Below are 13,565 nucleotides of genomic sequence, written 5' to 3'. Positions count from 1 at the left end.
GTCCTGGAGCTGGAGTAATTACTATCATTACAAGCATTACTATCAGTTTTATAATGTGGTAAAAATGCAGATTTTATACGTCTTCATATCGCTCTTATTATTATCAAGTGTATATTTTATTGACTATAAATGTAAGCTGCGAATATAAGCGGCTATTGTCGACCATTAAACTAAGATTTACAGAAGAATATAAAAGTTTTCCGGATGAATGTTCTTTTATACAACATTATAGAAGCAATACTTGAAAACAATGCCCTTTCAAAAAGGTTCAGAACATGTGGTGACCTAGAAACACAAGTGTCACGAGGCTTTAAACCAAACACCCCACTTTTACAGTTGGATTATGAAAATGTTTCCTTTTTAGTGTGAATTGTGACTGAGATTAACACATTCTTTTAGATTTGTTAGCTTTAAAGTTGTTTGAACTTGATTATTAAAGTGTAGTAGCAATAGATTCTTTCATTCTTATTTCTTCTAAACAGAGTCTTGTAAAGTAAAATTGGCGCCTAGTAAAAACCGATAATTTGAAGCCACTACTGGCTTCTCTTAACATTATTAAGAGAAAATTATTTCTTAAAGTAACTAGATCATAAAAATAACACATTTTAAAACAGTTACAAGTAGTATTGGATAGATTGAACTGAATACTGGAAACTTCTAGATGGACTGGGCTGGAAAAGAATTTCCAAGGTATAATTTTTTGTTTTCTCTAAAGTAAAAGGGATTTTTGTCGATATTTGAGATTTCTTGAGCCCAAAAAAGTGGTTTTTAGAATACTGTTTAGAGTGTATGTAGGTAAACAATTGAGCTCAAAATAGAAATTACAATAAAGTCAAACTTTATATTCCGTTTGCTTAATTAAAGTGGCCAGCACTTCTGATCGAAAAGAATAACTAACTACACAGATTTTATTACTTCACTTTCCCTTTCACTATAATCATCTTAAATCTTTTGTTACCTAATTAGTGTCTTCATTCCTTGCAATACTTTTTCAATGGTAAATAAATACTTCGCCGCCACCACAGAATAGTAACTTATGTCAATTTGGGCCACTTTAATTAATTTCGATTAATAAAAGAATATTTAAAAAAAAATTGTCTAACAATTTATGTTAAGAAAAATATCTAAAAACATTCTCATCATCACTTAGGCCTGACTAACCCAATGAATAGTTTGTTTCAAATACATGGAGCACATACATGGAGATTTGTGTCTCTTTTTTATGGATATTGTGCTCACTTAATTATCTTGAAAACTACTTTGTTCTGAATTACTATTCTACTATTACTATTCTAGGATAGTATGGAAGACTATCACTTCGATTTGTTCTTCTTCCAAGAAAATATTAATTTGATTGAAATTGTGGGGGAAAAATCTCTCTATCTTCAACAATCTCAGTTTATTGCAGTGATATTTGTTATAGAAGTCATCTCTACCTTTTTAGCACTAATTCTAGGTTTCAAGACAATTATGGCATGAGTGTGAATACTGGCATCCAATTTTTTAAATTATTTTGAAGTGTATATATTTTTACGTCGAGGGTCATTTTTAGCCCATTTTGAATGGTTATTACTGGAGAAGAATGATGAACGATGAATTGTGGTACAAGCTATATAAGAAAGAGTTTCAACTGCTCTGCAGAACAGGAGAAAGCAAGGATTATCATGATTAGGATTGCTCAGAAAAGTTATTTTGTAACAAACCTCTTTTTTAAACACCGTAGAACACCTTGAACTTGTCTCTGTTAGTGTAGGAAAAAAAAAAAACTGGAAAGTAAGAATGAACGCAAACAAATGCCAACAGATTACTTTCACTTAGCGCAACACATCAACAACCAGAAATGCCGACCTCCAACAAGAAAAAATTTGACTTTATGAAGATTTACGACAACTGCTGCTACAGACCACGAACATTTATTTACAAAACTAACTCTGTACAAAATACTGCTGAGGCCAAACAAGCTAGATGAGATGTATGGAGAGGTCCGAAAAAACAGTCCAACATTCAGAAATATTGCCAACTCTACTTTGTTCCAAATTTACCCTTCATACAGACCTCAATATCTCCTTTATTATCGGATCTAATCCATTCTTACTTCTTTAATTTCCACAATAATAATTTGCAATCCCACTGCACAAAACCTTATCCTACATCTTCCTCTCCACAATATCCCAAATTACTTCAAAACGACTTTCACGGATACATCCTGCTAATCATCTAGCTCCCAGGACTAGTTCCAGAGAAGTGACCTCAGTATTCACTGGCTCAGAATGCCTTATCTGGTTGTGGCACGGAGTTACCAAGTAAATAATGCATTATACATTACATTACAATAACATGATAAATCAATAATAATATTACTGTGATAATTATCAATTATTAAATCAAATCACCGCTTCTAATAAGTAAAATAAATTCAAACTTAACTAAAGTTATCGCAGCTACAGCCCAATCATATTACTTGTAAAGGATTCAACAGAATTAAATGTTTACATTTATTTAAATCTGACGCTTAATGGTTACTTAATCTTCTTGCCGGTTGTAGCAATTTATTTTCTTGAAAGTCATTAAAAAGACATATATAGGGAAAAGCTGGATTTACGATTCTTTTAAGACACTAAAAGCAAGCCATTAACTACATAATTAGACTCTTCTCTACCTTTAGAACTACCTGATTTTTTTTAATTTAATTTAATTTTTTTCTAGAATTACCTTAACGTTTAAATTTTACGGCATAATTATTCTATACATTGGCCTTATTTAAAATTTTAATTGTATTTAATGTCAAAACATATTTAACGTTTTAGGTTTAGTCCTATACCTCGTATTCACAGTCAGCAGGTTGCCACGTAGTTCAAATGGATTTGTCCATAATATCTTTAAATTAATTTTAAGATTGACAAATTTCTACTTATCCTTACAGAAGATTGGTTTGAATCAGGAATTGATTGGAATCAAGGCTTAAGAACTTGCCAAAATATATTGAAGAACATTACTCTTGTCTTTGATAAAAAGGTTGAAGATACGAAAACTAACTGTGCCAAACCCATAGCAAACTACTTTAAAGACGAAAACCAAAAGCACCTTTTTAACTGTATCTTCATATTCAAAATTATGCCTTTGCTACAGCAATCTTTAATTAATTCTGTTAATTGTGGGAGACATAATAAATAGCTCTGAATTTAGCATTTACAAAATTTCGTCCACTTGAATGTATAATCAGTCATAACTATAATAAGGTAATGCGAACGGTTTCGATCAACTATTTTTCCCTATCTAAGTACTTCGAGTGACGGCCCTCCCTAATTACTAAGTATAGCAGGACGCAGAGAATAAAGTTAAATTTCACTGGTGAATCATAAATACACAAACGCATTTGTCCTTCAGGGAATCTTGTGAACTTAAATTACTTCCCTTAAATTCTCAAGTATGGTAACACCCGTTCATGTAGTTTTTCAATGAACTCCAAATTGTCGGATTTTGGTTTAGAAAATTATCTAGTTGCTACACGGATATATCTCCTGCAGGCTCTAGATAGATGACAGAGGTCACAAAAATGGCATCACCAGATAGAACCCAATTAAAAACGACTCCACAAGGTGTCTCAGGCTCAAAAAATTACTGAATTTTCTCTAATAGGAAAAATGTTTTCAACGATTGAAAATACTAAAAGAGCAGATCAACCACCACAATGCTAGGCCGGTCATAAAGTTGGTCCAGCAGCATTTGGAACAAAGAATGAAGCAGCATGAGGGACATTAATGCCAGGCTTTTACTTGAATTTGGGTAAGCAAAATACAATAAAAAATAAGTTTTAACTAAACATCGAATTTAATTTAGAAGACAAAAACGTTCTATTTTAGGCTATAACTTAATATCTGATTCTTAACATATATAATCGCAATTTACAGGCATTTTCATTGAAGATGAGTTCTTTTGAATTAATTAAAAAAAATTATAATTAATATGCGTTACGCTCTTTTGTAGAAGCATTGAAAGGTAGCCAGCCACCCACTCTCATAATATGTTAAGGAAATAAACTCATAATTCACATCTAGATATAGCAATGTGTTGTGATAAAATCACAAAGACAAAAAGATTGAGTGAATACAGCAGATATGATCAGACAAAGCAGCTGCTACCTGGTGGGGTAGTTCTCGTTAGCCGAGCGACATATAGGCAATGACATTTCCTTTGAAGTGGCTAGAACATACCTCATTAATTAGAAAGCCACTTTTGCTCCAGTCATGTATATTCACTAACACAAACTCATTTCTTGTAATTGCGGTAACTACATACGATGTAACCTAAAACATGCAGGCAGTTATTATCATTATTTCCTCCAAATGTGTATTCCCTCCACAGGTTTATGCAATATTGGTGGAGGCATAAAACGCAAACTTCATGTATGTATACCTATATAAAATCTTCGGTTTAACTCTTCTCATAAGCGAAAATTTGTAAATATGTACTGAGTGATTTTTGTTTTTGGAACCGTGTAAACTTGAAAATTTCAAAATTTAATTATTTTTAACGAGAGATATCTTTTGATCTGAGAATGTTATTCAACGCTTTTAGTGTGCCCTAATTTATTTATATAGCTGATAAAACTGCACATTATTCTAATGGAGGCATAGAATGGTGCCAGTGATTGCACCATGACAATAAAATAAATGTTCCTGGGTAAAACTTATGGTCGACTATGTTGGATTTAAACTATTGAAGGCTAAATAAGACAAAATTCTGCCAACTTCATTTGTAAAGATTGCAAGATCAACGAAAGAAGACTAAGCAATATGGAATCATGAAAGACTCAATCCAGGTGTCCAACTCATGGATTTTGTTCCAAGACTGAAGCAGCTACTATAAGATTATTTATTTGCAATTTTAGGGCGTAAATATTTGAGTAAATTGACTCAAAGCTAGGATTACTGAATCATTTCCAGTTATGTTACAGATTAAATTCAATTATTAGTTTATATGAGCTCTACATCTACTTATCATCCATTGACCAATCGTGACTGACTGGTCCTCCAAGTGGACGGAGAGATTAGCCACTGTACTTCACTGTTCATTTACTCATAGCTCAATATCATTTATTAAACCCAAACCCAAGCTTGAGAAACGAACCCAACACTACCCACTCAACAATCCAGCTACTAGTTATTCCTAATTCTATTCTAGTATTAATGCTTCCTAGTTGTACAGTGCACTTCAGTCCTCAGTTGGGTCTTTTGTATTCTTTCTTACACATTTATTTTCCAAAACGCTATAACACCATTAATTACTGTACTTTATCAAGTTCAACCAAATTTGGAAACCATTAGAATAACAGCCCAGGTAACAAAAAATCTTACTTATTAGTGCAGCAGTTTTTGTTAAGAGAAATATAATGTATGCTCTCTTTTTTTTCCTATTTTTTGTTGCATCAAATAAAAAAAAAAAAAACTATTGTAATACCTCCTCTTACTCCAATAGAAAGAGAAATTAAACTTGTGTCATAATCCTACATTTGCTCAAGCATAAAATTTCAAATATCACTTATACTGTGTGACCTCAATTATTGTTGTTAACTCTATTGTTTAAAATAACTATACTTTTAAGCTACTAAGAAATACATTGAACTTTTGCATGCTGAACTATAATAGCAAAATTATGCAATGAGATACCTTTTTTCTTTTAACCTCAAAAACCAGTTTTTAAATCCCCAGTATTGTCTACTCCTGTAACAAGTATTTATCTATAAAAAAGATAAACTTATAACTTGAGAAGGAAAAGATGTCTGAGAAAACAAGCGACTTTCAAAGAAAACTTTGGTAGGGGATCAGTACTTGGAAGAGCAACTTTGTCCAACTTGTCTCCTCAGTAAAACTACTTTTAACTTATACTATTAATTATTTTGTAGGTAGAGGGTTACCAAGGCTATAACTTTTAAAGATGTACTATTTCACGCTCAATTTATTTCAAATACGTTTCTCCTTTTAATTCAAATTGTTTTTTTTCTTTATGATGATCTACATAAAAGGGAGCTGCTTCCAAATGAGTAAAGATTCAAATGATTAAATCTCTTTGGAATTAAATAAATAAACCTTTTTCCTAATTTGATTGTTGTATTTGTATCAGTCTTCCTCAATGATATAAATTAATTTCTTTGATTCAAAGTTGTTGACAATATGAAAGAGCTAATGACCTAAATAATGTACGTTATATGAGTTTCTGCAGGAGTGCATTAGATTGGGATGCCTGGCCATGAATGAACTTTCCTCCCTTGTCTTTGACCTTTTTTTCGCCAATGCTCTTCATGGGCACCATTTCTTTTTAATGGTTGAGTTTCAACAGTATCTTCTCAAACTAGAAAATTTTTACCAACAAGTAATTGCGTAACCATTTTGGTCAGAATCAATAAATAGATCAAATAACATGCCCGGCTACCAGAAAAACATGTCAGCTCTGTAATTACTTGAGACTCCTTAATATCTCATTACGACTGTAATGATCATCTTCAGGAAGTTATCTACATTATTTTGGATATGGCTTTTTAATAATTATTATTAACTAGAAAACCTAACTTCATAAATAGTCCAATGGAAGTACGAAAATTCAAATTTGAACTACGGCTATTTTTCGTTTTTGGGCTAGTGTTCATTTTTCTGAGCTCTTTTTTTTTTTTGGACTTGTATGACCGCAAAACAGATAATTTGTTAAAATCTCAACAGAGAAAATTTGTTTAGATTGCAATACTTTCTTTCACCTAGGAAGAAAAAGTGAAAATCTAGTATGAACAGACGACTTCCAGTTCCTCTTTAATTACCATCCTAATCTCGAACTAATTTTGAATTTTAATGGACATGTTTAGTTAACTATGTAAGGATTCGGCCTTGTATAAATTACAATCAGTTTTCTTTGGAGTTAATGTGTAACAGATTCACAAATCAGTCAGAATTGGAGAAGTAAGCAGACAATCACATAATGGTGTTGCTACAGGGAGACGGTTTAGATAAAATTTTCAAGATTATCACTTTATAATAGACAAACTTTAAAATTTTCATTGGAACAAAACTTATATTTTACACCATTTCAAAAGAGACACTTATCCAATCTCTGTTTTCACATTTTTACAAGAGTTTTTCCGTTAATATTTGAATTCTGTCATAGTTTTAGAGTAGGCCATTGTCAGTTACTTATTAGCAGGGTTCTTTTAAATTTCCGTGATCAAGACAGAGAAAAGAAGGAAAATTTGGTAAGAAAATCACGCAAGACTTTCTTTTACAATGCTTAAATTTAGGATTTGAACTGTACAATTTAAATTGACTAAAACAAGAGGAATTTTGAGAGAAGCGTGATGTTCCAGAAAAAAAAAACTTATTTAATCCTACAGGTCCTTTATCTCAGCTGTAGTTGTGTGAATGAATGTCTGAAGGATCGCTCAGAACATGTGGTCTCTCAGTTACTTGTAGTTCATTAGACTCAACTTCAATATATTACCAACTTAGTTGATTTACACTGATATTAATACAAGTCGAGTATAATCCAGGATGTCTATGGCTCAACTCCTTAGCACTTTACTAAAAGGAATATTCTCCTGTAAAAAACTTTTAAACAACTCCTTCTAGTTTTAAACAACTCTTCTAGTCTCTTGAATGAAATTCTTCACCACCTTATAACTGTTTTGTGAGGAATCTGCTAGTAGCATAATACAAAAAAAATAATATTTCTCAGAAATAAATCTTGAAATCTCACACTGAAGGTTATCACCCTATTGCTAAAGAATTCAAAGTAAAATTCTTAAACATGTTCAACCAATAAATAAACCTGGTTCCTCCCCTTACAAGGGATGTGAACACTTTGATCTTCAATAGGGGGGATAAGAGCGCTCTCATACCCTCGACCTCCTGTCACGGCCAAATCGAATCGCTCCAGCTTAGGTGGTTGGAAAGGGAAACTTGTAACACCCGCTAATAAACTGGATCTAAACGGAAATTCACAATTGACAAAGTCGGTGTGGATGGAAAGGAGGGTGGAATCGAAGGTTTGCTGTGTAACAAGGTAAGGGGTAATAGAAAAATCAGGTAGGGGTTGCTATGGAGACAAGTTGATGAAAAGGGAAGCCGTGTTGTGTTGGATGTGGCTGAAAAGCGGGGATAATTGGCGGGTTTTGTAACCCATGCTTCCACAAAGTTCCTGCTTTAATCATTTTCAGAAACGTGACGTCATCTTAATATATATATCCCTTTGCCAATGCAACAACAGTATCAGCGTACCCTTGATAAACTGCTAAAACTGAAGATAGAATGAAAACGTGCTTCTGCACAAATGCTAGCTAGTTCCTGTTCTCAGCCTGTCGTTTATTGAATCTTTAATAATACATGGTTTAATAAATAATTTTTCTTTTAAACTAGCTGGAAAACTTTTAAAATATTTCAAGATCATGAATTATTTCTTTCAATGTGAACACTAAGTTTTACCACATAGATTTTCCAATTAGACACCAAATTATCACCGCCATCAAGTCGTTGTTTTACACATACTGCTGCTACTCTCAAAGTTCTTATAGAGATTTTTTCCACAAACTTTGATGTTTAAACATAATCGCAGAGTAAAGGAGGTGTGATTCCTTCCTTTAATTCCCCAAAAGGGAAAATCATTGCTTTTTAGTTGAAAGTTGTGGGCTCATAGTTATTAACTATGATTAACTACCACGGTTTTTGAAAAAGGATCACAAAATAGTCAATTCAATCTTCAAAAACTCTCTCTACATCGGCTCTTTGATTTCCTTTACTTCATTGGTATATTTATATGATTTGTACTGAGGGAGTACCTATATTATTATTCTGGATTCTCATGCGGAGATCCAACTGTCTGCATTTTTCCTAGATGTTCTTCTTAAATGTAGCAAGAGAAATTTGTCCAGAGATTGACATTAGAGGAATGCTCTCAAATATTGATGCGTCTATTTGTTTGTATCTTACGTAAGTTTTTTCTAATTTTTTTTTTATTTAAAATAAATCAATACAATGGGGGTCAGTTGTCAAGTAAAGACAAAAAAAAAATTGTGCTCAAAATATTTAATTAAGTAGAAAGAAAAGAATAATGGCAATTTCAGTCATGATTTTTTATTTATATTAATATTAAATGAATACTGTCAGCTCTTTCATTCGCTGCAATCATGAATTGCTTCTAGTACAAAATTCTTCCGAAAAACTTCAACTTTTTTCCCAAGTACTTTGTGTAATTACTAACTCGACTATCTGAATGTTTTGGTACTACAAAATTATTACTTAGTTATCTAATACATGCAGGCATAAAAAGGAAAACAAAACGGGGACATGTTTGAACTGTACTGTAGATGGTCCACGATGTACGTATGTAACAGCACTTCGATGCAACTCTGAAATTCAAACTTCTTTTTCAACTCCCCCCTCCCAAAAAATGTTTCCCATAAAAATAAAAGAGTCTATAGATCCTTAATTAATACATCTTCTGAACAATAATCTTTCAAGAATATTGCAATAAATCGATAAAAAAAAATCCTTTGGTGTAAAATAATCTTCTAACTAAAGGATATTGACCGAAGCTTTCGTGTTGTTTAATATGTCACGAATGCTTCTTCGTGACGATTGATAAGATGATGCCTGAACGAAAATAAAGTTTTTTATTTTACTATCATTTTTTTAATTTTTTTTTTCAGTTTAGGCGCGCAAACAGCTGAAGTCAGACGGCCCCTGGAGTATTTTACGTGCACTATCGGCAAATGGAGGACAGTGTCCTCTCGTTACAGACGGTTACTGTCCGTCATCGTAAAGTGAGTGAAATGGGCGTTTGAAAGAGAAAAAAATCTAAATTGGCCAGGTTCACATTCAGTCTCAAAACCATCTAGTGGGAAACAAAGTTAAAGTCAAATTCTCTACACTAAAACTGGTTAATCAAGCTCTGACAATGGATTAATGTCCGAAACCGAACAGGGATACAAAAAACACGGACAGAACCATCATATTTTTAAGTGAAATTATCTCAATCATATAGCAAAAATAAAAGTTTCATATTATGCAAAGTTAAAACAATTTCCTCTTGTGCCACATTTCATGGGCATTTTATTATTCCGATCCTGCTGAAAAAGGTGGGTCTTTACTATTCTTAACCTAATATGAGGAATAAAGTTCCAACATTGACTTTTCTTTTACATAGAACCAACACAAAACTTAAAAATCATATCTATATATCATAAAATGCGAAAACATCACAAAGAACCAACACTATACTTGATATTACTTTACTGAAGTATTCGTTTCCTTTTGCCTCCGTTGCCTTTGTACGCACAAAGGATCAAACCTAAGGAAGCTACTTAAAGCTGAGTGCTAGAGCTATGTCATTAGCAGTATGAACTCTACACCAGCTAAAGAAGTGCCCTCATAAAGTCCACATAGCTTTGCTAAGATCGTATATCTGGCCACTTTAACAATGGGGACTTTCTAGGACCCTTCTTGACTTAGCACGTCTATCAGTTTCTCCATTACACATACTCACGTTCCTTAATACTTCCTGCTTCATTCTAAATACTTTTTTATTTAGCTGACAAAATTTGGAGTTGTTCTTTAGTTTAGTAGTTCACATTGGTAGATGATTTTGCCTGAAAGAAGCAATTCCCTCACTCTTTAAATCCTTTTTATTATCACTAGCTTTTTCTTTAGATGTTCTAACAGAAAATCCCATCTTGACAGGTACTTTAATCTTAACAGCAAGTAATCTTTTACTTTTTCCAGGCAGAGCTTCAGTTACTAAATTTAATCTATGCGTTATGCACCAAAAATTATGAAAGAAGCAATTCCCTCACTCTTTAAATCCTTTTTATTATCACTAGCTTTTTCTTTAGATGTTCTAACAGAAAATCCCATCTTGACAGGTACTTTAATCTTAACAGCAAGTAATCTTTTACTTTTTCCAGGCAGAGCTTCAGTTACTAAATTTAATCTATGCGTTATGCACCAAAAATTATAAGTAACGGTAAAATTAGCAGCCCGGTTTAAAACCAAAAATTTCTAACAATAACTGAATAAATACAGTGTTTCAGCAAATAACTTATTATTTTTTAGTTTTATTTCATACATCGCAGTTGCAGGAAGGTGCTACCTTGTATAAATGTAAGTATACTTATAGTTCTGTCAGTCGATGCTTGTTCTTCCAGAGCCTGTTGAGGCTCACTATTTTGACCACTAAATAATTCATATTTTATGAATCAGAGTTTAAGAGATATTATTGATAAAATGGCAGGTTCCTTTGATATAATTCTCTTTTGGGAAATGTTTGTCATACATTTAAAGTCACGAACTTTGTGAGGCGAAGACTAACCAACCTCAAGCGCAAATTCATCTACGAGTATTGTTTACGTCAAACATCTAGGTATTACTAATTTTAGCCGAAACAGATCCCATATTTTTTTTTCTTATTTATTAATATTGCCAGTTTGTATTGTAATTTTTTCCAGGTAAAACTTTTATTATTCCAAGCAAGTCCTTCATAATTCTGGAAATATTTTATTTCTAGCTAAAAACAATGAATTTCAGATAACTTATCTTATTGATCCCAATAGTAATTAGCTTCTTATTTATGTAACTTAAATTTCTTTTGATTTCCAGCTTGGACAGAAGAGCTTGGAGAAGAGCATACCAGCATTGTACTGCCTCACTATGAGCTGTATGACTACGAGGAAACCGGCAATTGGTAATTAATCTCTTAATTTATGTTCCTTTATTTTTGTTTTTAGATTAGCCAAACTTTATTTCTTTTTTCATAGATTTAAGTTTAACAAATAAATAACTTCCTTAATAATTAAACTTGAAGGAACCTTTTTTCGAATTACACACATTGCTGTCATTGCTGGAACTGTGCTCTTGTGAAGCTGATGATTCTTTTAGGAAAAGTAATTATTAATTTCTTAAAACTATTTTACTTATTTTAAGTAACCACCTTATGTTTAAAGAATGTTTTCTTCGATTATTATTTCTCATATAATACAGATTTTTTTTTTTTTAATGTATGAGTAGGATTCAAAAAAATAAAATTAGTACATGTGTTATTAAGTAGGCAGCAACAAGCGACATTTTTTGATGAGAAAATGAAAACCATTGTGACGGTCTTCGTTCTCTAAGCAGAATAAGCTTGATAAATTAAATGAATTTAAATCTTAAGAAGAGATGAAAAAATTAATTCAGAGTTTCTTAAATTAATTTTAAAAAATGACTGATATGATGGACATTCAAACACTAATTATGAAAAGGTCTCAAAATTCAGAAGAGCGAACATTCGCCCGGCTTTATTTTTTTAGCACACAGCTTTTTTTATTCTTTCAAAATAATAAATCAATTTCTGATGACAGATAAAATGCGAAAGCGGGCATAATAAAGAAAACAAGCATGCTATGTCGTGTAATTATACAACACTGTAGAACCATTCAAATTTTCAACAAATACTTCATCCTTAGCTAAATTGTCATAAACAAAGATTTTCATGTTTCTCTTTACTTGTTCCATTTTGCTGTTATTTCAGTAATGAATCGTAAATGCAAATCTAAGACACATATTTCATTTTATAAAATGAATATTCAATGGTTGTTTAAAAACAGTCACAAAGAACCAAGGGACGAAAGTGCAATAAGTAAAGAAGGAACCAATAATTATTTTTGATTAAAAAATAAGGAGCGTTATCGTCATTGCACTTGCTAGTTCGTAAAAGAAAATTTTGTATTTCTAGATCCAAAAACTAACATCTTGGAGAGAAAATATGTAATTAACACATTGTCGACTAGGCCTCATTTAACTGTAGTTTCTCAGAAATAACTTTTTGGGGCTTGGACATAAGTTCAAAAATTTGGGATTTTGAGAGCCATCCTTTGTTGAAGAATTGTTTCATCATCTAGATGCAACTGGGCAATTACCATCATCATTTTGGGTTACTACTGAAGTAAAATTAATACAGAAATTACATGTTACACTCTATTTTTTATGGATAAAATTAAAGTTTAGACTAAAAATTTATTTTTAACAAAGAAAAAATGTAGTACACACACTTTGACAAACGAGAGTTCTATTTAGTTATCAATTACAATTATTCAACTACTTTTTGATATTGTAATCTAAAACAATGGTCAACTCGTAGCCCAATTACTATGCCAACTCCCCTCTCTCTGAGCAGAGTGGCACAACAAAGAATGCCAGGGGAGTGTTGCCTTTCTAACAACTTGAGATTCTTTTATCATCATCTCACCTTGTACCCACTCTTTCTTTATATATACGTACATTTAATGATTAGTTAACTGCCTTTTTCAAGTTTGGTTAGTGAAACTGTGTGAATACAAATTGAAGGATATAAAAGTATAATAATTTTAGTTTCTTTCCAACATTCATGTCATCTTCGCTTTGTAATAATTTTATAGATATTTAATGCAAAGAAATCTTGAAAAGAATTCCTATGTATGGAACTTCTGAGTAAATAATCAGCAACTCTTCATTTCAACTCCCTTTACCTTGCCTTGTTCTCATTAAATGATGTAATACGCAGTGTATATAATA

The 13,565-nt window shown here is 32.1% G+C and overlaps 1 protein-coding gene across 2 annotated transcripts in view; it reads left to right on the top strand.

The window, feature by feature from the left end:
• The window catches only part of LOC141448991 (tyrosine-protein kinase transmembrane receptor Ror-like), a 164,995-nt gene that overhangs the window by 129,738 nt on the left and 21,692 nt on the right, over window positions 1-13,565 (top strand). For both annotated transcript variants that reach the window (XM_074117942.1, XM_074117941.1), the window contains exon 2: window positions 11,634-11,718. In XM_074117942.1, coding sequence (XP_073974043.1) covers window positions 11,634-11,718 — 85 coding nt within the window. The remainder of the gene's footprint in view (window positions 1-11,633; window positions 11,719-13,565) is intronic.

Source organism: Rhodnius prolixus, unplaced genomic scaffold (assembly GCF_049639745.1).
Source record: "Rhodnius prolixus isolate KJV_2025 unplaced genomic scaffold, Rpr scaffold_2, whole genome shotgun sequence".
NCBI lineage: Eukaryota > Metazoa > Arthropoda > Insecta > Hemiptera > Reduviidae > Rhodnius > Rhodnius prolixus.
The sequence above is the reverse complement of the archived record's forward strand: the minus strand, read 5'-3'. Positions and strand labels throughout refer to the sequence as shown.